At 50.5% G+C, this 27,914-nt stretch overlaps 2 protein-coding genes across 3 annotated transcripts; both read right to left on the bottom strand.

The window, feature by feature from the left end:
• Nucleotides 1–22: 22 nt before the first annotated feature.
• MYBPH (myosin binding protein H) lies at nucleotides 23–8,538 on the bottom strand. 2 transcript variants are annotated; one of them, XM_082391418.1, is made up of 11 exons: nucleotides 8,251–8,538; nucleotides 8,010–8,144; nucleotides 7,091–7,258; nucleotides 4,589–4,677; nucleotides 4,014–4,209; nucleotides 3,692–3,831; nucleotides 2,912–3,071; nucleotides 1,528–1,664; nucleotides 1,192–1,378; nucleotides 812–862; nucleotides 23–260 (listed from the first exon to the last, which is right to left on the bottom strand). In XM_082391418.1, the coding sequence occupies exons 1-10, from the start codon at nucleotides 8,450–8,452 to the stop codon at nucleotides 846–848; spliced, it is 1,431 nt and encodes a 476-aa protein (XP_082247544.1). In that variant the 5' UTR covers nucleotides 8,453–8,538; the 3' UTR covers nucleotides 23–260; nucleotides 812–845. The 2 variants fall into 2 exon arrangements, with proteins under 2 accessions (XP_082247544.1, XP_082247545.1); XM_082391419.1 differs by lacking the exon at nucleotides 7,091–7,258.
• Nucleotides 8,539–8,623: 85 nt separating this feature from the next.
• Nucleotides 8,624–27,547, bottom strand: CHI3L1 (chitinase 3 like 1). The gene is given in 13 exon segments (XM_082391741.1): nucleotides 8,624–12,279; nucleotides 12,281–12,331; nucleotides 12,333–12,406; nucleotides 12,409–12,415; nucleotides 12,419–12,544; nucleotides 13,046–13,228; nucleotides 13,818–13,941; nucleotides 15,013–15,134; nucleotides 15,873–16,023; nucleotides 16,797–16,853; nucleotides 17,375–17,576; nucleotides 18,685–18,690; nucleotides 18,693–27,547. Coding segments are annotated over 13 exon segments (1,377 nt in total). The 5' UTR covers nucleotides 18,775–27,547; the 3' UTR covers nucleotides 8,624–12,087.
• Nucleotides 27,548–27,914: the final 367 nt, after the last annotated feature.

The following is a 27,914-nucleotide window of genomic DNA, read 5'->3' as shown; positions in this document are numbered from 1 at the left end:
CTCATTGTCACAGAGGCCCCTGTACTGTATCACCACACACCTTTATTCAAGTGCTTCTCACCCAGTGTACAACTCTCTGCAGGAGCGCTCCAATCTTTGCACTTTCCAGGGCCCCTTGTATCCAGGAAGCCTGGCCTGGGGCCTGCTAGGCAGGTACCAAGGAGCAAAGCCATCAGTCATCACTATGGAGATGGGGACCTCTGGCCTCCGTGGAGCTTGATTCTGGGCCTGGCTGCCCTGAACCCTCAGGCCTGCAGCACCTGGCAGAGAACATGTTTCATGAGCCCCTGCCGTTAGGCAGAGCTGGGCTATACGTGCCCTGCTGAAGAGGTGATATGGGGAGCGCGAAGCAGTACCCCTCTTCCTTTCCCAGGCCTCCTTCCCCTTAGGCCCTCGGGCCCAAAGCCCAGGTCTCAGCTCTGCCCACTGCAGCTCCAGGATACATCCTCACTAGTCCAGGGCCTCAGAACCACCTGGGAGGGCAGTCAGGGCACGGATGTTGCCCCTACTTTTCTGACTGAAGAAACAGGTCCAAGGGAATGCCCTGGCCTAAGGTCATTCAGAGCCAGGACTAGATCCTGTCCTCTGACCATCCACTGAATCCCTTCCACTGAATGCCCATCCCTTCCAGGCCTCACCAGCATCACCCTGCCCTGCAGCGTCTGTGGAACACCCCCAGGACTGTGCGTGTTCGCTGCCTGTGACTGCAGATTTGTACTCAGAGCTGGCTGCCCCCTTCCCTTCTCACTCCCACCCCTGCTCCTGGCCTCCACCCCCAGAGGCAGCAGAGGGAGTGCATGCAGCCATTTACCTTCCTCCTCATCACAGCCTCCACCAGTGGCTCTTCAGTGTGTGGCTGAGGCTGGGAGAAATCTGAAGGTTAGAGCTCAGGGAGTGGGTGGGTGTCTGCTGGGGACCCGAGTGGGGGGTGGGGGGGGTGAATGAGTCTCATGCCCTCACCCCAGTGATCCATCTGTCTACGAGGCAGACTCTACCGCCTCCTTTACCCACGTTAAGCCATCCTCCCTCTTGGAAAGTCCTTCTGACAGCCTGACCTCGATTTTCACTACCCCTGTCTTGCCTTGATTTTCAGCACTCAGCCTCGTCTAGTCCAGCAGGAGAAGAGGTGGCTTCTCCTGGTCTCCCATCCATTGGAGGGTTCCTAAGGAGTGACCCCTTTCAAGCCCTCACCTTTGACCTCCAGCCGGCAGTCCACAGACGCCTCCCCCAGCACATTGATGGCCTTGCAGGTGTAGACCCCAGAATCGAAGGGGCTGGGTTTCCGGATCTCCAGGGTGCAGACACCTTGCTCAGAGAGGGCGCGGTATTTGGGGTCACCCTGGATGTCCATCTTGTTTTTCATCCAGATGATCCTGGGCTGGGGAAGCAAGGTCAGAGGAGAGCTGGGAAGTTTGTGGGCCAGGACGAGGCTCTCGCAGGCCATCCTCAGGCTTAGGGAAAGATGCCTGGGAAGATCCTTCAACCCCAGTGCCCCTGCCCAGGGCACAGCAGGGCCCTGCCCCTCACCTTGGGTGATGCTCGGACACTGCAGAAGAGCTGCGTGCTGTAGCCAGGGGTGGAGGTGTGGTCAGCCAGGGGCTGGGTGAACGAGGGGGCTTCTGAGAAGTCTTGCTCAACAAAGCTTTTAGGTTTGGCAACAATATCTGGTTTGGGGGGAGAAAGTAGGGTGAATTTGAGGTTACAGGAGGAGACCTCTTAAGACTGACCTCATCCATTTTCTTAAAATCACTACAGCTTACACTTAGGTATCCCACTTAATCTACACAGCCTTCCTTTGCAAGGATAAATTTGTCATCCCCAGTTGACAGATGGAAAACTAAGACCCTTCATAGATGAGGGACTTGCCCAATATCATGTAGTGAGTTTGCGGCTTAAGCGATGGAACGTCACATGATGACTATGGCTCTCTGAGCAGAGAGCTGGTGGTCTGGAGGAAAATTAAGGGTTGAAGACAATCCATTTCATCCCTACCTCCTCCTCTGGAACCCCATGGCAGGACCCCAGGCTCCTGGGGTCTTTGGGAAGCCAGGCACAACCAACATGCAGGAGCTTAGAGGCAGAATGTCTCAAAGAGGCAGAGGAAAGCCAAAACCACAGCTGGGTGAGTCGCAGAGGGGAGGACAGAGGGGAGTGGGCAGCAAAACCAAACAGACGAGATGATCTTGGCTGAGGGTGGAGTCTAAAAACCCAGGGATTCTGCATTTCATTTCTGTTTGTCTTTGGAGACTTGACTGGCTTTCTTCTTTTAAACGAAAATTTCTTCCTAATTCTGTGCAGTTCAGGCTAGTGTTTAAAAGAGTGTGCTTTCTGCAGCCCACACAGACTGTACGGGGGAGGGCCTTGGAGCACGCAGGGTGACAGGGAGAAAGGGCTTGGAATTTCACATTTGACGCAAGAGGGCCATGTGTCTGTATAGAGACAGTAAATACCCATATCTCTCTTGTCCATCTATGTGGTGTTATATTAGGGTCGGGAGTTTGCTTTTAGCAAACTCACCAGTCTACCTATCCACACACATTGCCCTTCAGAGTAGCTCCCTTGGGATACTGCACAGGAGACCCAATGACTGCTATGATGTTGGCAGCCATACGGCATCTTTAGAATAAGTGCACAGCCTCCCAAGGGGTGTTTCTCATTTGCATGGGTTTGCTCTGATGTGTTTGTTACAATCAATCAACCACATCCATTTCTTTACAGTCACGCCATGTGAATGTGTGCGTGTGGGTAGCTGTGGAGTGGGTGTGGAGAGGGCAGCAAAAGCTCTGGCAAGTGGACACCCATGAGAAGCACACAGGGAGGGCTGCTGACACACCAAGGAAAAGTCAGAGACAGGGAGAAGGGTCAGCATGGCAAGGCCTAGCTTGGTTTCCGGTCTTGGACCCAGACCCACCTGTCTTCTGGATGTGGGCAAGCTCCTTGGTGACGGCCGCCGAGGCACTGAGTCCACACAGGTTTTCCGAGAAGACCCGGAAGGAGTAAGAGTTACCCACGATGAGGTCGGAGATAGAGCAGGTGGTCGGGTGGTAGCGCTCCAGCACTGTGAACCATTGCTGCAGGGACCCTGGGCCTGTCATCCTCACCTCCACCCTGCCCTCCCCCTCCCTGCTCCCCCTGTGGCCTCTTCCTCAGAGGGGCTTGTTCCACGCCCCATCCCTGGGAGGCTGAATCATCCAGCTTTGGGTCTGAGGGGCTTTAAATTGGGAGAAGGAACCCCTGGGAGAATGTGACCTTGCTGGGGTCCTCAGAGAATTCTAGAACTTTACTGGTCAAAGTGTGGCCCGAGGTCCTGCAAAGTAAGAATCACCTGAGAACTTCATAGAAGTTCAGGATCTCAGTCCCCACCCCAGACCCGCTGAATTAAGATCTGCATTTTAGCAAGATTCCCAGGTAATTCATATGCACATTACATTTCCAGAAGCACTGCTCTAGAGCTTGAAGGGCCTCAGAGAGCCACCCTTGAAGTCTTCAGGAGGAAACTGAAACCCAGAGATGAAAGAGATTTGCCAAAAGCCACACAGGGAGTCAGGTTAGTGGTGGGCAGACCAGAGCTCTTCGGTCCATGGACTCTTAGTGGACAGGCCTTCCCAGACACCTAGGCCACTTCTTTCCCCGCAAACCCAACCCCAGTCAGACCTTCCTCCTCCCCGTACTCTGCTCTAGCAGGCCTCACCCCTGTCTTTTTGTCTGCCTTCTGCACTGTGTAGCCCAGGAGCTCTGTGTTGCCTGTGTCCTGGGGTGGTGTCCACTCGAGGGCAGCGTTGCAGCCCCAGACATCCAGTAGCCTGATGCTGCTGGGGGATCCAGGTTTCTCTGTAGGACCAGGGTGTGAGAGAGAGTGAGGGGGAGGGCTGGGCTTGCTGCAAAATCCCCCCACCCAAGATCTGGCTCTTATCACTCTCTCTTGGCCTGACCCCATTGGCCATCAGTTCTGGGGCAGGAGGTGAGGTCTCTGGGTCCCCAGCAAGTCAGCCCTGCCTCCCCTGGCCCCATACCGATCACCAGGATGTCGATGGCTGCCTTGGCCTCCAGGCCTTCCAGCTGCACGGTGAGCTCATAGCAGCCTGAGTCGGAGCGCTGGGCTGAGCGGATGAAGAGGATGGAGTCCTGGTCCCTGGTGCGCACACTCACCCGCTGGCTGTCCAGGGCATGACCGTTGTGGGTCCACGAGGCCTGAGGCTTGGGATTCCCCTGGGAGGGAGGAGCCCTCAAGGTGAACGCAGAAGGTGCCAGCACCCCCACACCCACTCAGCTCCAGGGATCCCTGTGCCAGGAGAGCTAGCCCCATTGGCCCTTCCGAGCACAGGTAGCAGAGGCTAGAGCCACAGGTGCTGCCTACAGCCTCATTCTCCGGATGTCCAGCCAGCCCCGGGGCCACCTGTCCTGTTCACCGGCTGGAGAATCACAACTGAGTCATGTGTACAACAGAGGGAGGATGAGGCCATCTTGGTGGGTGGGTCTCAGGCAGACCTCCACGGGGATCCTGACATTTCCTGGGCTCCTCTAATACACCTCAGACGGGGGCCCTTATTTCACCCAAGTTCTTATCCCGGGCAGGAGGCATACTCACCTGGAAGGGGATTTGCAGGTTAATCATCTCTCCCACCTGACGGACATAGGTCTGACGAAGGTGGCGGGGAACGCGGATCTTGGGGGCCTCTGCATTAAAGCGAGAGGCTAGGCTTAGCACAGCAGGGGGGCTGCTGATTGGAGGCTTCTGTGGCAGGGGTAGGGGACAACTGGAGAAGGCTGCTGGCTGGGTAGGAGGTCTCCTGGGTATGCTCTGAGGCTGCCTCCTTGTGGACAGGGCAAAGCTCACTCCCCAGATCCAGGGACCCAAATCCCCTGAGGCCCTTGGGGACTTGAGAGCCAGGAGGTTCCAGGAGGGCAGGGCCTCCACGGTGTGAACTGGTAGGCATCCCGGGCACTCCCTTGGTGCCCTGACCCTGCCAGGCTGGGATTTGCCCTGCAGCTCTGGTATTCCTGGGCTCCAGATGGGCCCCAACTGGCTCCCTGGCTCCCCCTGGTGGGCAGCATGTGCTGCGCCTGTGGCCCTGCATTCCCTGGAAGGGTGGCAACACTGTCTTCCCAGTCCCTCTGCCCTTCTGCTTTGAACAGCTCAGGCCTTCAGAGAAGCCCCTGTGAGACCCATTTGCCCACTGCTCTGTCTCCAAGCCATACGGGAGGATTGGGATATTTCCCTTTTTAAATGAAGCCAGAGCAGACCTACCCCCTTCCTTCTCTCTTACTCCTTCCACTACCTTTCAGTCTGCGGTGGGGAAGTCCTTCCTGACACTTTACTTCAGCCCCATGCTACGGTAGAGAACCACCTTCCTGACTATCACCTAATCAGGTGCAAGGGCATTCCAAGGGAAGCTGCAACAGCCCCTGCCACTATCCCCCTGGGTGGGCGTAGGGGTGGTGGTGGCTGAGGCTCCTCAGTGGCAAACAGGTGGCAGCAGTTGGTCAGTGGCACGCAGGGCAGAGACGGAGGAGACAGAAGGAACACAGTGTCTCTGAGGATTAGCTGTGCAGGCACTTGGCCCTGGGAGCATCAGGCGTGGAATGTTCCAGGGGCAGCTGCAGGGGGCCAGGAATGCTTGGCAGCTCCAGGTGGCTGAGGAGGGACAGCTGAGCAGCTGAGGATTCTGGACAGGGTCCCCACCCTGCCCTGCCCATGAGGGGGGCCTGGCTGGCTGCTCCCTGTTTATTCACAGCCTCCTCCCCTCTTCTCTCCAGGAAATCCCCTTCTCTCCTGCCAGAGGAATTTTAATGGAGTAGAGGGTGCTGAGTCTAGCTGACTCCTTCCGTGTTAGGCCTTGAAGTAGAGGGTCCTGGCCCCTGCAGGCTCTCAGAGTCTGAGGTCCCTGGGCCCTCAGGGAAGGTCCAGGATGCCCACCAACCCCACTCTGCAACAAGGAGGGCTTCCTGGCACTCCCAGGCTAGAATCGATGAGTCCATATTGAGCTGCCAGGTGGGACCGTGTCTCACCCAGACTCAAAGGAAGGGAAAGTCCTCTGGTTCTGAAAACCACCAGAAAAAGACTCCCTGCTGCCTGGTAAGACATGAACTGTCCTGTGTGGGAGTCAGGTTCTGGGACTGCCACAAATAGGCTAGGTGATCTCAAGGGAGTCCTGGGTGCCTTTGGACCTGCTTGGCTTGGATGGACAAGCCGTAACAGTCTACAATTCTACACTCCCAACCCCCTGGTTCCCACATCTCTCAGGCCTTAGAGTTGAAAAGTATTTCCTTGAATCCGAACTTGACCCCCTTCTGTGGCCGTGAAACCCCCTCTGTCTGGAGGCCTTGTCCAGAATTATGGGGTCAAGACAAGGAGGGGGGAACAAGGAGAAATGTGGAGAAGGCCTCAGGCCACCTGCTGGCCTATGTCTCTTGTCACCCTGCAGCTCTGGGCTGTCCCCAGAGACCTTGGATCAGACCAAATGACTCACTGCCATTAACAGACTGAAACCTGATCAGTCCTGGGAGGGCTTGAGGCTAATGCACCCTACAAATAGAAATCTTAGCAAGGGGACAGCAGCTGGCCTCCCAGGTTCCCAGTGCAGCACTGGCCTCTGGGGATGGAGAAACCTTCACCGGCCTTTTGCAGGGCGTTAATCTTCTTCCCACTAGGGACGTGGTGCAGCAAGAGGCAAGCAAAGACTCCTCTCTATTCCAAAATGTTTGGGAGAATCTGGAACCCAGGCCATATGAAATGAGCAGAAAATGAGCTTCCATGGCCGCTGAAGGAATTAAGATTAGGTAGGAAGAATGTAATGACTCTAAGCACTGGGACTCTGAGGCAGGTGACCTGGGGAGCTTGAGCTCTCAGTTCTGGAGGTCAGGAAGCTTGGGGGCTGGGCCACTCAGGGAAATGGCCTCTTTGACCTCTAGAGGCCCCTTGCTGCTGAGGAACCTGGGACTGTCTTAAGGCAAAACGGCGATAGCAGGTGGCTTGTGCACGTGAGTGTGGGATGGGGGGAAATGACTGCCCTGTTCGCTCTACCCATTGGCCTCAGTTTCTCCATCCATTAGATAAGGTGCCTGGGAAGGGCTGGGGAGCAGGCTTTACCAATGATCTCTTGGATGTGGACAGGCTGGTCCAGCACAGCTGGTGGGCCAGCCCCTGCAGAGCTCACTGCAGCCACACGTACGAAGAACTTGTCACCTAGAACCAGGTTCCGCACGGTCTGCTGGGTCACCATCATGGGCCGGGAATTCACAGGCACCCACTCCAAGGCTGAGAGAAATGAAGAGAGTGCAAGGTCCTGGCTCCATGGCTGTGGGCACCCTTCTCAGTGGGGCTTCCCTTCTCGCTGATGATCTGAGGAAGCTGACCTCCCTTTCTGGGACTTATTTTCCCTTTGCCTCCCTGACTTCTTGTTGTCAAATGGCATCAAAGACACCTGATGTTAGAACCCTTGAGTGGTGGCCAGAGATGGGTTTGCTGAAGCCCAGAGAGGGTTGGACACATTTGCCAAATCACACAGCAAGGTAGGGGCAAAGGCAGAGGCCAGGCTGAACTTGACTGCCACGGAGGTGGATAAGAGGATGGTGGCATGAGGAATTTGGCCAGAGCCACCCGTCCCCTGTTTCTCCTCACTGTCTCTTACAACTTACCCTCCCCCTCAGCTTCTTTTGCTCTCCACCTCCTGCTTGCCCTCCCCAAGCAGGGTCCTCTGAGACTTACTACCTCCTTCATTCTCACAGAGGAGTGCCCCAGTGTCACCTACCCTTTTATCTCTGTTACTCAGAGGCTTCCTGGAGCTGGAGGACAGGGGGCCTCCTAAGGCCGTTTGGACATCCTCCTGCTTTCAGAGGTGTGTTGGTGGAGCAAGAAGCTGTGTGTGAGTGGCTTGAGCGGACTGCTTCCTCTCCCTCCTTCTGTATCTCCCCTTGGACTGACCCAACTGCAGAGTCTGGAGGCTTGTCCCTGCTGCCCTCTAAGCCCACCTCCCCTGGGTGTATGCAGAGCTTAGCCCATAGCTCACCTCCCTCTCGGCGGAATTCCAGAACATAGCCCTGGAGCCCCAGCTTCCCTAGCCTCTCCGGGGGTTCCCAGCTCACAGTCACCGAGCTGTCACTCACGTCCTCCACAGCCAGCAGCAGCGGGGCACTGGGGACATCTGAGGGAGAAGCAGGGGGAGATAAAGAGGTTCGTAGCCAAAAGCTCTCCCCGCACCACTCTCCGCCAAGGTGCCTCCCTCCTCCACCTGCCCCGCCTCTTGTCACCTTCAGTTGGAGGTGCGGGTTTAGAGGCTGCGGGGGCAGGTGCCTGAGGGGCAGGCTCCTGTGGCTTGGGAGCTGGCTCTTCCCCGGTAGACTTCGGTGCTGCCACTTCTCCAGAGGGCTCTGTGGTGGGCACATTTGCAGACTCAGAGGCAGTCTCCTCCGGACCACAGGCAAGGGCTTCCCAGGTGGCTTTTCCTCTCATTGCAAGGATTGCTGGAGGGTCAGGCTGGAGTGCGCAGGGAGCAGCACTGGAGTGTCTGTGCTTCCAGGGTGCCTGGGACACCTAGGTCCAGGCTTATATAGTCAGGGGGCTGCCCCACCCCCAAGCAAATGATTCCCAGCTGTGGGGTCAGGTCAGGCAGGGGGACTGGGGGGGTGCGTGGGGAGGCGCTGAAGCCAGGAATAGCTCTGGCGGAGGACTGCAAGGGTCCCTTGAGGAGTGCACGACCTCATCCATCACCCCGATTGGATCTCAGCAGGCAGGGTTCTGGTGCCCAGATGGGAGGAGGGTACAGATCGGTGAGATGGGACATTGCCAGGAGCCTGTGCCAGGGGTCAGGGCAATGGGAACAAGAGCTTCCATCTGGAGAATGAACCCAGATCAGGCTCTGTGTGTTTGGCCTCTGGGGGACCACTTGTGCCCAGGGCTTCTCAGCTTGGGTGCTGGGGTCCAGACAGCCTGAAACAGCCTTCTCTTGGGAGCACTCCCAGCTTTGTCCCTGGGCTCCCACACTCCCCTGGTCCTCACATTCCCTGGGAATTCTCACTTGTGCTGCACGAGGTTGAGGGCCTAGAGAGGGAGGGAATTGGGATGCCCAAGGTGGGCCTGATTGGAGGAAGGTCTTCTAGCAATGGGACCCCAGGGAGGGAGTCTAAGGCCTCTGGTTACCCAGCCTCTCCAATCCCTGCTCGGGACCTCAGTTTCCCCATCTGTTACAGAGAGCACTATGACAGTCCCCTAGCCCTTGGGGGGTAAAATCAAGTCATAAGACAGGTCTGGAAGAGACCTTGGAGGAGGACAGCACTCTGAGACTTGTAAACTCTTCGAAGCAGGACATCTGCATGCCGCGGGGAAATGAGACAGGTACAACCAAATTTCTAGTCATTGAGTCATTCATCCAATAAAACAGTAAGATTGAGAATGATTTAATAAGCCTGAAAATAACATGTGTCAGGGAGGAGGGGAAGTAACAAGAACTCTCATTGCTGGTGGGAGTGTAGATGGGAGGAATCTCTTTGGAAAAAGTGAGACAATATCTAGTCAGATTGAAAATGTGCAAATTCTCTGACCCAGCAGTTACACTCCCAGAAACTCTCACACCTGTGCCCCAGGAGACATGCATGCAAACATTCACAGCAGCATTGTTTGTAACACCAAATCCGGAGAACACAGCTCTCCTTCAGCAGGGGAATGCATAAATAACTGTGACATGTATGCACCCTTATAAACCAAAATGGAATAAAATGAGCAAACTTCAGCTACATGGTTGATCTAACAGACATAACGGGGAGCAAAAGGAGCCAGGCACAGAGAGCGATGAGACCCCATTCATATTCAATTCAAGCACGGGGAGCACCAGCTCTCTTCTTCAAGGGGCGTCTCTAGGGGGTGAGACCACAAAAGAAGGCAGGGAAGGTCAGGATAGTGCCTGCCTCTGGGCAGAGGCACAGGGATGCATGTGACTGTGGAGTTTCAGGGGCACCAATAAGGTCTCATTTCCTGTCCTGGGTGGTGGTTACACAGGCTTTCACTATATAGTAATTAAACAAATACATTTTATGCACTCTTTAGCTTGTATGATATATCCCATAATTTAAAAATCAATACACATGTAATTTATTTAGGGCCCTCAGTCGCATGCATGCTCTCCCCTTGCCCTGGGGCTTGGGGGCACAGGAGTGTGGCCACCTCTCACCAGTGGCTGTCCTTGTTGGGGAGAGGCAGTGGAGGGCCTGGGGAGCCTCCAGATCCTGCCCTGCTTGGGTGCCCATGACCTCTACCGGGTGACTCAGTGTCCTGCTGGGCAGTCCTCCAGGACTGGAGACCCGATCCCTATCCCTGGCATCTGACTCTGCAGCTATAAGTGAATGTGACTAACTCTGCAGGGCACTGCGTCAGCCCTCCAGAGACTGTCCCAGGATGGGGGAAGGGTGGCCAGGGGAGGTAGGGTGGGGGTTGACTGCCCTGGAGGACTCACAGCCTCTGGCTTTTCAAAGACCCCTGTGTGGTAGGGTAGGCAGTGGGCAGGGATTAGGGAATGCTTGGCCCACTGGCCAGCAGCAAAATGCCAGGTACCCGCAGAAGCTCTGGCCAAGTTCTCACTCTCTTTGCCTTTAGCTTGGCGGTGACCTTGGGATCAGTTGCATCTGCCCCGCTCCAGCTGGTTCAGATTTCAGGGAGGCCAATAGGTGTTTTCTTCCCCACAGCTCAAACCAGTGTCACAAACCACTAGGCCAAGTCACAGACAATCCAAACATCAGGGAATCCACAAAAAAATTCTCTTTGGTTTTGGAGCATGCAGCTGAACTCTCTTTGGATACAAGGCATGTTCGGGGCTCTGGGAGTTCACAGAAACTGCTGAGAACATCTCTACTTCATAAAGGCTGGAAGGCTGGCTGATCTGAGCTCATCCCGTCTGACCCATCCCGTCCCATCTGGCCCCCACCTCATGTCCCAGGCTGAGCTGAGGAGTCTTGATCTCTGCATGGGTTGAGGGCTATGTCCCGAGAGGGGAGAGATGGCTGGATTACAGCCCTAAGACATCTGACTGATTTCAGCCCAGCAATGGAAAGGGTTCCTCTACGGTAATGAGCAACTGGTCACTGAGAGTGTGGGGGGAGGTTGGAAGGCTAGCTCTCAAGCCCTGTAGAGACTCTAGGCCTGGGACGGAGGGAGGGCATGTGAGGTAACATAGGTATCTCCTTCTAGCCCTGAGAGTCCAGGGTCAGGGCTCTCTCTAACCTGACCCTGTGTTGTCTCCTACCCCTCCCCAGGGAGAGAGGAGATGAAGGGTTGGTGTTAAAGGGTTTCCTTCCTAGTGCCTGCTAGCCCCTGGAAACAGAAAAGGCTTCTTTCAACAAGGAACTGTATCGAGAAGTCTGGACGACAATGACTTTTAAGATCTGGAAGCCCATCAGCCCTCTTGGGTTAAGTCCATGACTGATGGATCTGGTGATGCTTGCCTCTTTTGGGGACTTCTTGGGGCCCAGCAGAGGACAGGGTGGTCTCACTTTCTGCAGCTCAGGACTACCAAGCCTGAGAGAGAGGAATCCAGAAGACATGGGGGAGGTGAGCCCCGTGGGTCCAGTGGGACCGCAAAGATAGACTGAAGCAAGCACTAATAACTGGTGAGCCCCAGTGCTTTATTGAGCAGCTGCAGAATCAGGAATGGGAAGTGGAATGGGGACATGATTATGTTCCTGAGGAAAGGTTTCAAATTGGGCTTTGCAGAGGATATAATTAGTGTGGTTGCTGCTTCTTGTAAGATATTTCACTCTGCGGTGGTAGAGCTTGCCAAAATGGTGTCCTTAGGCATGGAGGCCTGAGGGTAAGGGAGTTGAAGAAATCTCGTTGTGTGGGGCTTGGAGTTGTTGAGCATTCTCCTTAATCAGCAGTTATGTGCTGACCCCGTGTCTTACACTGTGTTGGTCCCGCAGCCCCACCCTTACCTGCCTGTCCACCGGAGCTGAGCTCAGACGGCAGAGCTGTGGCCCTCTGCATGGGCCCAAGGAAGGGAGACTGAAGCTCAACAGGGGACCCAGCAGGGCAGGTGATCAGTCTCCTAGCCAGTCAGAGCCAAGTGATCTCTGCCTCACTGTGTGCCCAAGAACCGAAGGCTACACCTCAGCAAGCGCATCCTTGATGGTACTGGTGAGAGGGAAGTGCAGATTCTGTCTGCAGAAGGTGCCCTGAAGGTCATCCAAGTTCAGGGCCCACACCATGGCGCTGGCCAGCTGCCTGTTCCTCAGGTACTGCACCTGGCAGGGAGACCCAGAGCAGGCAGGGCTGGGTTCCCTGGGCCAGGGTGCTTATGGGGAGCATGCTATCTGGACGCCTCCCCATGGGAGAGAAAAGCAGACACCTGAGACCCAAAACACCTCTGTAGCCAAGCCCCACCCTCAGTGCAGGGGGCTTCCCTCCCCCTCTTCAACTGGGGGTGTGGCCTTAGGTACGTACTTTGTTTTTGACGCTCTCCTGATCGTCATACCCCACCCACTGGTTGCCCTTAGTGGCATAGGGGACCTGCTGACCAAGGAGTCTATGGACCGTGACTCCATGGAGGAAGTCACAGATCTGAGCAGAGAACAGGGCAGGGGTGGTGTGGGGAGCTGTGCTGAGACTTTGCAGGTCACCAGGGGGTCGCCACTGCAGGCTTCACACAACTTTACTTAAAACAGATGCAAAGATTCCCAGGATCCTGTAGCTGCTGTAACCTGAGGGTATTATGGGGGCTCTGATTAGCTTCCTGCATCTTAAACAGGGATTTGGGGAATGGTGCTTTGACACTGAGGACTGGCCCAAGGCAGCACAGAGCATCAGAGGATGGGCCGAAACAAAAGAACCTACCTCTTGGCCATTGCTTTTTCCTGGGCTAGAAGGAAGGCTCCAACTTGGTGGCCAGAGGGGGTGCAGACAGGATGTGCCTGCCCTCCTCCTCCCTCTTCTCCAGCGTGCTAGGTCTGCTGGAACATTTTTTTTAATTTCCAAAGGAGTAAAGTGGGGGTGGGGTGGGAGGCTCACCTTCCCTGGGGCTGCGGGTGCCGTGGGAAACCGTACCTTCTCCCCAGCTCATACCTCATAGTAGGCGAGGGTCCCTTTCTCCTTGGTGAACCGGCCTGGTATTCCTGGCCCTGAGGTCGGGGTTCCCACATCTGTCTTGGAAGAAGCCAGGGTGAAGCTCCTCCCAAAAGTGGGGATACCCATCACCAGCTTATTGGCCTGGGCCCCCAGCCTCAACACATAGCTCACAGCGTAGTCCTGTGGGTGGGTAGGGCAGGACAGTTTGAGCAGTTAGATGCTGGTGGTCTAGGAGGGGAAAGGTTGTGCAGTTCCCACTGCTGCCTTGAAAGGTGGAGTTCCAGGTCTAGATGCATCTGGACTTCCCTTCCTTCTGGGAACCTGTAATGTCAGTCTAAAAAGCATTGTGTAATTTCAGTCGTGAAAAAAATCCTCTTAGGTATAGGAAAGGATTATTACTGTTCGATAGTTGCAGAAATCTGGTGATTGGCCCAGGTTACACAGCAAACAATGGCAGGTCTAGACTAGACTCTTGCCCTCTCAGCCCCCAGCCCTCTTTGTGCTGTCTTCAATCTGCCCTCTGCCTTCACTAGGTCCACCCTATAGGCCCATCAGGAGATGTCCTGATTCTTTATGGAATTATCACCTTCCCAGTTCCCAGAGCTGTGGAGAATGCATAAACTTTGGGCCTCAGTTTCCTCATCTGTGAAGTGGGCCCTATAACACCTCCCTTGCAGGATTACTGAGGAGTGGAGAGGTTGGTGTCTGAGCTCTGGCAAGTGGCATGTCTGTGGTCCCCTCTCAGCCCTCCCTCCTTTGGGACACTCACAGCATTGCTGAATCTGTCAGAACTTGCATCTTCCTGGCCTCGGAATAGGGGGCTGTGATGTGCTATGGTCTGGCGCCACGCTCCACGAAAGTCATAGGTCAAAAGGCTGATGAAGTCCAGGTGTCTGTGGAAGAGTGGATGCAGGACAAGGCGAAAAATTGAATAAGCGCACCACCCTAGCAGGATGTGAGCTGTAGAAACAGGCAGCCAAGAGAAAAGCCATTAACCCAAAACCCAGTAGAACCCAGTGACCCACTGTCTAGGGTGCTGGACCACCTCCCTTGTGCCACACTGGGAAGCGGGCTCAGGGTCCCACAGGAGCATTCAAGGCAAGAATGGGGTTCTTCCAATCTGCCCCCAGCACACAATTGGGAGCTGGCCTCCAACACATGTCACCCCCTCCACTCCAGCCACATTCATCTTTGAGAAAGCAGATTACAAGTGGCATCAACAGCTAGCCTTGTCGGGAGAGAGCAGGACCAAATGATGGCCTGAACCTATGATTCCTCCTGGTGGGGAGTAAGGTTTCCACACACAAAGTTGGGGGGTCTGCAGGTGGATTGCATGAACATGAGCTTCAGGTGTTTGGGGCAAATGGTTGAGAGCCACCTCATTCCCACCCTCTAAGTGATCAATTAAAGCACCAAGTCTACACTCCCTAAGACCCTAAAGAAGATTCTAAAGTCAGAGCGAAGAGCCTTTGTCTCTTACTCTTGGGTTTCCTAAGACCCATGCCTTTGTTCCACCGAGAGATCAGCCTGCTTGTCTGGGGACTGCTCATTCTCACGCATGAGGAGGCAGGGCGAGGAGGAGGGGCAGGGTGAACAGGAAAGGGAGGGGGTCACCTGCATGTGACAGCACATTGAGGACTCCCCAGCAGCCTAGAAATGAAAGGTATCATTACTGCTGCCTTGCCCCTCCAGAGACTAGTGACTGGCTGGTTTGTATAACTTTCGCTACTTCCTTTTCCACAAATACATACATTCATAACGACTTTCTCAACTGAGCAGCACAATACCCCAAATGAAAAGGAAGGATAGGGATTGTTATGCCCCGTTTGACAGATGGGGAGGCTGAGGCACACAGAGGGGAAGTGACTTGCTCAAGGTCACACATCTTTGGAGAAACTGCGACTAGAAGCCCACTCTTCTGATTGTACATGGAGTGCTAGGGCAGAGTGCATCAGGAGATTCACCGGGATATCTGGGCGATGTCATAGCCTCTGTCAATGGCAATCTTCCCAGCAGACACTGCTGCGCTTAGCAGGAGTTGCTCTGCTCCTGCCTGGGCTTCTCTTGCAAACTCAGCCTTCATTTCCTGGTTGGGAGAGAGGCAGGTGAGTGACAGCAAGCCTTGCGGAGAAAGATCTCTGAGCATGCCATTGGCCTTCGCTGTCTGCTGTAATCTCCAACCTGACTGGAGCTCAGTGGGAACAATAAAGTGGTCTCATCCTCAGACTCACCCATCCTTTTCCTAAAAAACTGTTTGGACCAATCTCATCCCTACACCCCATGCATACTCATCAACACTCAATTATTCTCTGTCCTGGAGGGACCATGAGAATAGAGAGTGATCCCACTTGGTCCACAGATGGTGCTGGAAGATATTTGCCTGTTGGTCTGTGCTTTGTTCAAGCTTATAAATGAGAACACAAAATTAAAGTGATTTATATTGTACCGTGAACAATTTGTTTAAATGATCACTCTTCCCCTGGGGTAACTGAGTACCCCTGATGTAGTGCATGCTGGGGAGTGGGCAGTGTCAGTTTGAGAATGAAAAGAGGCAGTGACGAATGGGTGCTCTGCTTAGTGACCTCTGCCTCTCAGAACCTCACCCTACCTCCCACTGTTGTCAAAAGATGTCTTCCTTGCTGTGTAAGATCTCAGGACACAGGCTTGTTTGTCTTATCCCTGGTCCAGATCTCAGGACCCTGCAGCAAAGAGGCCTGAGTCCCCCTTTGCCTGCCTCAGGAGAATATCTCTGAAGACAGCTTCTGCCCTCCCCACTCCCTGGTGCTCCCCACTTCCCTGCCCTTTTCCCTGACCCAACCAGCACCTTGACCAGAGTGGTGAGATGCTGCTTGTCTCTCCGCCCAGGGTAGAGCCAGGTTAGGTCCAGTCCATCAAAGCCATGGGTCCGCAGAAATGGTGGCACCGACTTGATGAAAGTTCTGCGACTCCAGGTGTTGGAGGTTATTTTGGAAAATCTAGAACCGAAATCACCCCAGTAGAGTGCTCAGTACTAATACGCTGGGTGCCTTAGCCCTCTGGAAGGGTCTCTGGGGCATGTGGAGCTGGGAGTCTGAACCCACACAGCTCTAGGAGGGCATGGTTGGGACAGGACCCACCTCCAATTATCTTAGAAAGACCATGTGCTTTGGAGTCAGATATCCCTGGCTCTATCACCTACTAGCCAAGCCACTTTGAGCAGGTTATAACCTGAGCCTCAGTTTCCTCATCTGTAAAATGGGCATAAATATAACATCTCACAGTGCTATTATGAGGATTACATGTGATAATGGTTGGACAGGATACCTGACACATAGTAATGGCTCAGTAAATGAGAGCTGCTATGGCCATCTTTGCCCCCTTTTTAAAGCCTGTTCCAATTCTACCCGCTCCAGGATGTCCTCACAGGGTCTCCATTCCCAAATTTCCCATTCATTCCATCTCTCTCCTTCCAGCCCTTAGGACAGTATCCCTCGCCGCCCCAAATTTATTTGTTTTCATGTCTGAGAAGTAGTAAAAGAGCATTGGCAAAGAATCAGAATATTGACTGCCACCTTGCTGTGTGACTCTTGGCAAGTTCCTTTCCCTCTCTGTGCTCTGATTTCGTGGCTGTACATGAGGCAGGCTCCTGACAACCATTCAGGCCCCTGTGCCTGACCAGTCTGGGGTCCCTGTGACCCCCATCCAGTGGATGAGGAGAAACCTATGCCTCCTCCTATTCCATCAACCTCTGGGGGATGAGTCATCCTACCTTTGAGAACCAAAGTTCCATCCTCCAACAGATAGAAGGGTCTTCAGGTTGGGATTCCTGTGGGGCACAGGGAGGCAGGAGGGCAGGGGTTGAGTGAAGTTGTTGTGAAATGGGGTGGCCCCATGTTTAGGAGGCTGTATCAGGCTTCTAGCTTTGGGTGGGAGGCTGAATCAGGCCTCTGAGGTCCTTCCAACCCTGAGATTCAGTATTCTAAGACTTTCTAAGCATTTGTGGCAGTTACTCTGAGGTATGTTGCCCATATTTGTTCCCTCCAGTGGGGAAGCCAGGATATGGCAAAATAGAGTCATGAGCACTTTGTCTGTGGAGAGGCACCCTCAGAGGATGGAGAGGGTTCCCTTTCCCAGGGGAGCTCAGCTGTGCCTTCTTCTACAGTCTTCTTCTACAGCCTGACACCTGCCCTCATCACTTCCTCCCACTTAAGCTAAGGCCCTCCAATTCTCCACCCAGAGGTGAGTACTGGGGACCTCGCCCATCCTCTTGAGCAGGAGTACTCTGCCCTGAGACCAGCCCTGCTAACCCTCCATCTTCCTCCTGCCCTGGCCAGCCAGTGGTCCAACCTGTTCTTGAGTGTGTTCAGTGTGTCATAGAGCGTCACATCATTCCATTCCCAGGTGTCGATCTCATTGTTGCTTATGTTGGCAAAGCTGTAGATGATGTGGGTACAGAGGAAGTGGTCGATGGCATCTGGGAAGCAGCTCCCATCACCCTCCCGGTACTGGGACCAGCTGGTGTAGTAGCAGATCAGCTTGTATGCAGCACCTGAGGAGAAGGCCAAGATTGAGCCAGAGACCCTCTGGCTGAGCCCTAAGCTGAGCACTAATGGGGTTTGGGGGGGCGGGGTTGATGGGCAAAATTGTGAGCAAAGTTAGAATTCTAAATGAAAAGAGCTGGCTCAGGGGAGTTCTCTTTCTGATGAAAATAAGGTCTATTTTGAAAATGCTTAGAAAAGATCAAATATAGTAGATAAATATACTGCAGACTAAGAACAGAACACTGTGTGGGGTGAGGGGGTGCTGATGAATAAAGATGAAATGGGACTTGGTACAAGTAAAGAAGGCTTCCTGGAGGCAGCAGCTTTGAAGGAGAAGAGGGACCCAGCCCCAGACAGCCATATCAGAAGACCCTGGCCTTCAGGCGAGAGTCTTGCAGGACCTTCAGTGGAGTCCTTGATCTGAGAGGCTCTGGCGCATCTCTTCTCTACCTTCCTGTGGGAGTGCCCCTAACTTGTAACCCACCCAGAATGGCAGTCCCCAGACCCCTTCAGTCCATCCCCCCAGCTGGGGCACAATATCCCAATGGACCAGGAAGTTCCTCCTCCCAGCTCATTCTAATTTTTCCTGCTCAAAGTAAGCCTTTTCTGCCCTCTTGACTGTGGAGGAATAACAGTGGGCATCAGTCATCCATGCTGCTACTGGTCTCCTGTTAGCGGTTCCCAGTAAACGATTAGTTGAAACCTTCATTGAACCTGAGCCTTTGAAAGTTTTAATTTTCAAAAATTTTAAATATACAGAAAAGTAGAGAATAGTATAATAAACACCTATATACTCATCACCTTGGTTTAACAAATGCTAATATTTCTGAACCATCTGAATCACAGAAGAAACTGGAAAAGCACTACCTTAGTGGCAAGGTCCCTTCCACACAGCCCTCACCACACCCCCACCTCCCATGACTTAAAAGGGGTTACTTACAGCTCTGGAGCAGGACCAGGACCACAAAACCTGAAGGGAAATCCAGGGTGAGACCCCCTGCAAGTACCTCCTGCCCTTCCTCCTGCTCCCTGCAACCCCCACCATAAAGGAATCAAGGGGCCTCCTCACACCAGCCTCCTCCTCTCTCTCTCCCCTGACTCTGCTACCCCTCCCACAGCAGGTAGGAGGCCAGCGGCTCTGTGGTCAACCCAGAGACCTGTCTGAGCCACCCTCAGACCCATCCTGGCTGCAGCAGAGGGGGGCATGGCGTGGCCTCTTCCTTTGCCCTCAGGCTCCTGGTGCCCAGCTGCCTAGACAGGACGCTTCCCTGGGCCTCCAACTTCCTCTTATACCTGTCCCACTCCACTCCCCCACACCCCAAACCATCCCATTTACAGGAACTGAGCTGTGAGTCAGTGAAGGAACTAGCAGGCTGGAAAGTGGCGGGGGAGGAGCACTGCGGGCCACCTGAGGTGGATTGAGAAACCCTGGAGAGTTCTGAAAACTTGGGCCAGATCTTCCTGAGGCACCTGCCAGCAGAAAAGCCATCAGGCGGATGATCTTCTCCAAAAGCCAGAAGTTTCTGGGCTTTTCTGGCAGCCTCTACTTTTGCCTCTCCAGCCCTCTGTCCAGGTCCTTAGCCAGGTTGAAACTGGGCACAATTGAATTCTGTAACCAGCAGTACCCCCAAAAATGCTGTTATTTATTCTCTCCCTGAGCCCAGCAGTACCCTGCCTGACCCACTCTCCCCCTCTCCAAGCTGTTTCCCACAGCTGGCCTGTGCTGATTATTTAAAAGAAAAGCTGGAGAGGAGTGGGCTATTGCTGAGAACGCTCTGAGACCTGGTGCTGTTTTGCTTCCTTTTTGAAATGCCCGTTAAAATGAGTATGAATCTGGCAAGCCTGTGGCTGCAGCGAAGTACCAAGGAGTAAAAATTCAGGGAACTCTTGATTTCCCCCAGGAGCAGATAATCTCAGAAGATCAATAATCTCCATACTCTCAGCTCCTCTCTTTTGAAACCTAAAAGTGTAATGATGCCAACCCTTTCTAGATCCCTCAGTGATTTCTTATCACTCTTCAGATAAGAACAAAACTTCTCAACAAGGCTCTGCATGATTTGTTCCCTGTTTGTGGATACTTTTTTTGGCCAAAGATCCTGGACAACTCCATTCTTTGAAGGCTATAAATTAATTAATAGGCAGGGAGTGAAAAGTTCAGAACTCCAATTGCCAGAATGGGTCAGAGGGCTTCTCAACAGATACCTTTATTTTTACAATCACATTAGGTAATAATCCAATGTTAGCCACACTGATTTCACAGTCCTCTCTTGGTGAGGTCTCTCCCTCTGTCCCCCTTCTCTTCCTTCCTCTCCCTATAAACTGAAACATCTCTTTATTAAGAGAAATGGTCAGAAAGCAGTTTGTCCAGAGTCTTACTCACGAATACTAAAGGGTCATGGCTTCACCCTCTTAAGGCAACTAGCCTTCTTTTGTACCCTAGATGATTGACAGCAATGATAGTCCGTGATAATTTTCCCTTGTTTGTTTAGGGCACTGGGAAGTGGACTTCCTCTAATCTCTAATAGAAGTATTACAAAGTAGTAGGCATGTAAAAAATTTCATAACAGGGTGCAGGATGTTAAGAAAACACCTAAGTTCACTCTCTTCCTTTGTTAAAAATTACTTCATAGGTACAGATTAGCCCAAGCCTTGTCCTGTGCTCCCCCAAACCCAGTTTATTAGTTCCACATGTTCTGCATGAAGGTGGCATTGTCATAACAAACAGCCAAGACATCCCCTGGGCCTGCCCCAACAGGATTGGCCAAGGGTCCCATGGCACATCACCTCCCAGCCTCATCTCATGCCATGCCCCCTTCACTCCCTATAACGCATCCATTCATGCCTTCTTTCTTATATTTGCTCTACTCTCTCCCACCATAGTGCCTTTGTATGTGTCATCTACTAGCCTGTCAATAACTATGAAGGGTCTGAGATTTTATACTACTTGCAAGCTAATGAGATAGACAGAATCTCATGGATTCTGGCAGAAGACACAAGAACCTTAGGTCAGAGACAAAGTACTTATACAAGGCATGTCAAGCAGCATGAACTTCATGTTTGTATCACTTCCTGTGAAGAGGCAACTATTTTGAGTTGCTGCCTAGGCATTTTACAGTATAACTCTGCTCGTACCCAGAGTCTGGACATTTAGATAAGGACCTGAGTTTAGGATTCCAGCCACAAGGTCCTGCTTTGCATTTCCCAGGACACCTTTTAAAATAAGCACTTAAAGTTGAGCCCTCGAAAAGTTAGTGGTGCTCCCCAACCACCTTATAAGTAAAAGGTGTTTACTCTCTGTGTCCTGCTGGCTTGTGACCCAGGACAGAGGACTGCCCCCCGCCCCCCGCCAGGCTCAATGCACACCACCCTCCTCTGTTTCTGGAATCTGTAAGTAATAAATCTTGTCACTTTACTTTCTTTGTGTGAGTGTATTGAAACTGTGCCTTCAATCAAAACATTTCCCCAAAGTGGAAGCTCAGACAGTGAGGGAGCTACCTGCCCACCCTGTGTGTATGGTTTGTGCATCCTTATTCAGCAGGTCATACTCTGCATATTCTTAATTAAACACATCTACTCATCCTTCAGATTGCAGCTCAGCAGGCACCTTTGGAAAAGGCAGACTCCCTGGTGAGGGAAAACCCCTATTGGGGCTGTCAGTGTACTTTGTACCTCTCCTCCTAGCACGTGACTTGATTATAATTTTACATCTTGTGTGTCAGTGTGGATGTTGTTAATGTCTGCCTCCCTCACTAGACTATAAACTCAGTAAAGGCAAGGCCTGGGTCTGTTTTATTCACCTTTGTGTCCATCCCTAGTGATTGACACATAGTAGATGTTTAGTAAAGTATTTATTGAACGACTGAAAAAATGAATGATCTCAAGATGGTACATAACTCCAAACTCTTCTATTTTCTTTGGAACCTGAAATTCTAGAAATTTCATCTCTTTCAATAGTTCTTGGCACCTTGTGAATAACCAACTCAGGAGGTACCATGAAATCGCAAAACAAACATCCTGACAATTTTTCCCTGGTCCAATTGTTCTAAGCCCCCACGCTGCTCTTATCATTCGTTTACTCATTCAACCAATGCTTACTGAGCACGCACAGTTGCCTTGCACCGTGGGAGGTGGTGAGGGCAGAAAGGTGAGTGAAAACAGAGAATCAGTGCCTGTCCTCATGAAGTACATGGTCTGGCAAAGAATGTGGACATTAAACAAAGGATCACATAAATAATTTATTACAACTGTGAAAAGTTCAACAAGGCAATTCTGAGGGTTAGGAGAGTTTATAAAAGGCTACAGGTGGTCAGGGAAGTCTTCCTAGGGAAATGGTGTTTAGCTGAATTGTGAAGGAACAGGTACTAGCTTGGCAAAAACGTGTGAGGCAGGAGAAACAGAAGAAGCCTGGGGTGGGAAGAGGCTGCCATGTTCCAAGACCTGGGAGGATTCAAGAGTGGTTGAAGCACGAAGTAGGGCAAGAGAGGCACAGATGAGGCTGGATAAGGATGCTGTAGACAGAATCACCTCAGAGGACAACTTTCTGGATCCCAGGGGTGGCCTCTTAGGCGTAACTGTTTTGAGGATCCGTTCCTTTTGCATGGAGTGTCAGAGCAAATGAAGGTGGTGTTAACATCCTGCCAAATATTTGAGGGGAAGTTCTTTATTTACAGGCAGGTATCTTCCTCCAAATTCATTTCCAAATCCTCAACTCCAGCATGGTGTTAGTGTCAGCACATAGTAAATGCCGTCAAAGACTCAGAGACAGAAACATTTGGACAAATAAACAATTTACTGCAAAAGGTAAAGGGAGTCCAAGTTCAGAAAGAAAGATTGGTTTGTCAAATACAAATCACAACAAGTATTTAAAGGGAAAAAAAGATGACCAAGGCTACAATATTCATGGTAGAAATCAGCAGCTTTCTCACATGTCCATCATATTCACAGTTTATCTTCACTTGTTAGCATAGTAAAAATCAAGGAGAAAATTGTTTTTGCCAGAGTCCATATTTATGAGAAAGAGTCAGAGTTTATTATTTTGGAGTCCTGAGCCAGGCACAATAACCTGTTGTTTTTGGATTATCTCCAGATGTGGAATGTCCCCACCCCCACCCTCCAGTGGTTCAGTCATGAATGAAGCAGAACGAAGTGTCAGTTTTTGCTTCTGCAGTTTTTCTTTTCTGTGGGCAACTTTTTGCTTTTCAGAAAACCTAAGCCAATTAACAGTTTTCTGACTCAGTGTTATTAAATTGATATTTTGTTTTATTTGACTAAAATTTATTTCCACAGGCATAACAAGAGGAGTTGATGTAACATATAAACACTTCCTTTTTGAGTGGCTAACAGAATTAGAGCCACATGATATTGAGGCTTGACAGTGAACTTCTGTCTGGAGGATTGTAAAACTCCTAGGGCTGGGAATAACTTTTATGTGTCAGAAGAAATTTTACCATCCGTATTAGCACTATTTTCTCTGAGATTCCCATATTTGTTAATATGCCTGCCAGGAAATGAAATTTTTACTACCTGTAAGGCTAGAATTTCATAAGTCATAAAGCCATCCCAGAGAAGTTTTCCTGGGAGGATTTCATAGATGTCATTCTCACATGTAAAATGTAGTCTTTGTTCCTTAATAAAGGGCTTATCACACCTAATTAAGTGGAATTTTTGGCATAGTGAATATTCAATTATATTCTGGTAAGAAAAAGGACAGATTCTTATTGAACCTATATAAGCAATCTACATAACCATAAGTATTAAATCACTCTAGAGGTAAATAAGGTACATCAATTCGGTTCCATTGCCTCAAACTTATAAAATAGGGAATTAGGCCATAAAAAGTATAGGAACTGGGGGGGACCTTTAAGATGGCGGAGGAGGAAGATGTGGAGATCACCTTTTTCCCCACAAATACATCAAAAATGCGTCCACAAATGGAACAACTCCTACAGAACACCTACTGAATACTGGCAGAAGACCTCACACTTCCCAAAAGGCAAGAAAACCCCCATGTACCTGGGTAAGGGCAAAAGAACAAAGAAAAAGCAGAGGCAAAAGAATAGGGACAGGACTTGCACCCTTGGAGGGAGCTGTGAAAGAGGAAAAGTTTCCACACACTAGGAAGCCCCTTCACTGGTGGGGATGGGAGGTGGGCGGGGGGGAAGCTTTGGAGCCACGGAGGAGAGCACAGCAACAGGGGTGCAGAGGGCAAAGTGGAGAGATTCCTGAACAGAGGATCCGTGCCGACCAGCACTCACCAGCCTGAGAGGCTTGTGTGCTCGCCCGCCAGGGCAGGTGGGGGCTGGAAGCTGAGAGCTGAGGCTCAGGCTTCGGAGTTGATGTCCCAGGGGGAGGACTGGGGTTGGCTGCGTGAACACAGCCTGAAGGGGGCTAGTGCACCACAGCTAGCCAGGATGGAGTCCGGGAAAAAGTCTGGAACTGCCGAAGAGGCAGGAGACAATTGTTTCAGGGTGCACGAGGAGAGGGGATTCCTTCCCCGTCTGCCCACAGAAGGAAGAGCACCACCTAAATGACCTCCAGAGATGGGCACCAGCCTCAGCTGTCAACTCAGACCCCAGAGCTGGGCATGAAACGTTAAGGCTGTTACCGCTGCCACCAAGAATCCTGTGTGCAAGCACAGGTCACTATCCACACCACCCCAGGAGCCTGTGCAGCACACCACTGCCAGGGTCCTGTGATCCAGGGACAACTTCCCTGGGAGAACACACGACATGCCTCAGGCTGTTGCCATGTCACACTGGCCTATGCCACCACAGGCTCGCCCCACATTCCAATTATGACTACCGTACCCCTCCTTTCCCCTGGCCTGAGTGAGCAAGAGCCCCCTAATCAGCTGCTGCTTTAACCCCCTCCTGTCTGGGTGGGGAACAGACGCCCTCAGGCGACCTACACCAAAGGCGGGGCCAAAACCAAAGCTGAACCCCAGGAGCTGAGCAAACAAAGAAGAGAAAAGGAAATTTCTCCATGCAGCCTCAGGAGCAGCGGATTAAATCCCCACAATCAACTTGATGTACCCTGCATCTGTGGAATACCTGAATAGACAACGAATGTTCTCAAAATTGAGGCAATGGACTTTGGGAGCAACTGTAGACTTGAAGTTTGCTGTCTGCAACTGATTTGTTTCTGATTTTTATGTTTATCTTAGTTTAGTTTTTAGCGCTTGTTATCACTTGTGGATTTGTTTATTGCTTTGGTTGCTCTCTCTTTTTTAAAAAATTATTATTTTTTTAAGTTAATAACTTTTAAAAATTTATTTTTTTTTAATTTTTAAAATTTTTCTTTTTTTCTCCCTTTTCTTCTGAGCCATGTGGCTGACAGAGTCTTGGTGCTCTGGCCTGGTGTCAGGCCTGAGCCTCTGAGGTGGGAGAGCTGAGTTCAGGACATTGGACCACCAGCGACCTCCCAGCCCCATGTACTATCAATTGGTGAGAGCTCTCCCAGAGATCCCCACCTCAATGCTAAGACCCAGCTCCACCCAACGGCCAGCAAGCTCCAGTGCTGGACACCCTATGCCAAAAAACTAGTAAGACAGGAGCACAACCTCACCCGTTACCAGAGAGGCTGCCTAAAATCATACTAAGTTCACAGACACCCCAAAACACACCACCGGACTTGGCCCTGCCCACCAGAAACACAAGAGCCAGCCCCACCCAACAGAACACAGGCACCAGTCCCTCCCACCAGGAAGCTTGCACAAGTCACTTGTTCAACCTCACCCACTGGGGCAAGACACCAAAAACAATGGGAACTACGAACCTGCAGCCTGCAAAAAGGAGACCCCAAACACAGTAAGTTAAACAAAATAAGAAGACAGAGAAATATGAAGTAGATGAAGGAGCAAGGTAAAAACCCACCAGACCAAACAAATGAAGAGGAAACAGGCAGTCTACCTGCCTATTCTGAAAAAGAATTCAGAGTAATGATAGTAAAGATGATCCAAAATCTTGGAAATAGAATGGAGAAAATACAAGAAACGTTTAACAAGGACCTAGAAGGACTAAAGAGCAAACAAACAATGATGAACAACACAATAAATGAAATTAAAAATTCTCTACAAGGAATCAATCACAGAATAACTGAGGCAGAAGAATGCATAAGTGACCTGGAAGATAAAATATTGGAAATAACTACCACAGAGCAGAATAAAGAAAAAAGGATGAAAAGAATTGAAGACATTCTCAGAGGTCTCTGGGACAACATTATATGCACCAATATTCGAATTATAGGGGTCTCAGAAAAAGAAGAGAAAAAGAAAGGGACTGAGAAAATATTTGAAGGATTATAGTTGAAAACTTCCCTAACATGGGAAAAGAAATAGTCAATCAAGCCCAAGAAGCGCAGAGAGTCCCATACAGGATAAATCCAAGGAGAAACATGCCAAGAAACATATTAATCAAAATATCAGAAATTGAATGCAAAGAAAAAATATTAAAAGCAGCAAGGGAAGCAACAAATAACCTACAAGGGAATCCCCCTCAGGTTAACAGCTGATCTTTCAGCAGAAACTCTGCAAGCCAGAAGGGAGTGGCAGGACATATTTAAAGTGATGAAAGGGAAAAACCTACAACCAAGATTGCTCTACCCAGCAAGGATCTCATTCAGATTCAATGCAGATATTAAAACCTTTACAGACTAGCAAAAGCTAAGAGAATTCAGCACCACCAAACCAACTTTACAACAAATGCTAAAGGAACTTCTCTAGGCAGGAAACACAAGAGAAGGAAAAGACCTACAGAAACAAACCCAAAACAATTAAGAAAATGGTCATAGGAACATACATATCAATAATTACCTTAAATGTAAATGAATTAAATGCTCCAACCAAAAGACACAGACTGGCTGAATGAATACAAAAACAAGACCCATATATATGCTATCTACAAGAGACCCACTTCAGACCTCGGGACACATACAGACTGAAAGTGAGGGGATGGAAAAAGATATTCCATGCAAATGGAAATAGAAAGAAAGTTGGAGTAGCAATTCTCATATCAGACAAAATAGACTTTAAAATAAAGACTATTACAAGAGGCAAGGAAGGACACTACATAATGATCAAGGAATCAATCTAAGAAGAAGATATAACAATTGTAAATATTTATGCACCCAACATAGGAGCACCTCAATACATAAGGCAAATGCTAACAGCCATAAAAGGGGAAATCGACAGTAATACAATCATAGTAGGGGACTTTAACACCCCACTTTCACCAATGGACAGATCATCCAAAATGAAAATAAATAAGGAAACACAAGCTTTAAATGATACATTAAACAAGATGGACTTAGCTGATATTTATAGGACATTCCATTCAAAAACAACAGAATACACTTTCTTCTCAAGTGCTCATGGAACATTCTCCAGGATAGATCATATCTTGGGTTGCAAATCAAACCTTGGTAAATGTAAGAAAATTGAAATCGTATCAATTGTATTTCCCAACCACAATGCTATGAAACTAGATATCAATTACAGGAAAAAAACCTGTAAAAAACACAAACACATGGTGGCTAAACAATACGCTACTAAATAACCAAGAGATCACTGAGGAAATCAAAGAGGAAATCAAAAAATACCTAGAAACAAATGACAATGAAAACACAATGATCCAAAACCTATGGGATGCAGCAAAAGCAGTTCTAAGAGGGAAGATTTTTTTGTTTTTGTTTTTTTTTCCCCTCTTTTTTTTTTAAACATCTTTATTGAAGTATAATTGCTTTACAATGGTGTGTTAGTTTCTGCTTTATAACAAAGTGAATCAGTTATACATATACATATGTTCCCATATCTCTTCCCTCTTGCATCTCCCTCCCTCCCACCCTCCCCATCCCACCCCTCTAGGTGGTCACAAAGCACCGAGCTGATTTCCCTGTGCTATGCGGCTGCTTCCCACTAGCTATCGGTTTTACTTTTGGTAGTGTATATATGTCCATGACACTCTCTCACCCTGTCACATCTCACCCCTCCCCCTCCCCATATCCTCAAGTCCATTCTCTAGTACGTCTGTGTCTTTATTCCCGTCTTGCCACTAGGTTCTTCATGGCCTTTTTTTAAATTTTTTTTCCCCTTAGATTCCATATATATGTGTTAGCATACTGTATTTGTTTTTCTCTTTCTGACTTACTTCACTCTGTATGACAGACTCTAACTCCATCCACCTCATTACAAATAACTCAATTTCATTTCTTTTTATGGCTGAGTAATATTCCATTGTATATATGTGCCACATCTTCTTTATCCATTCATCTGTCGATGGACATTTAGGTTGCTTCCATGTCCTGGCTATTGTAAATAGAGCTGCAATGAACATTTTGGTACATGACTCTTT

The sequence above is a fragment of the Balaenoptera borealis genome (assembly GCF_965194805.1).
Source record: "Balaenoptera borealis genome assembly, chromosome: 1".
NCBI classification, from domain to species: Eukaryota; Metazoa; Chordata; class Mammalia; order Artiodactyla; family Balaenopteridae; genus Balaenoptera; species Balaenoptera borealis.
The sequence above is the reverse complement of the archived record's forward strand: the minus strand, read 5'-3'. Positions and strand labels throughout refer to the sequence as shown.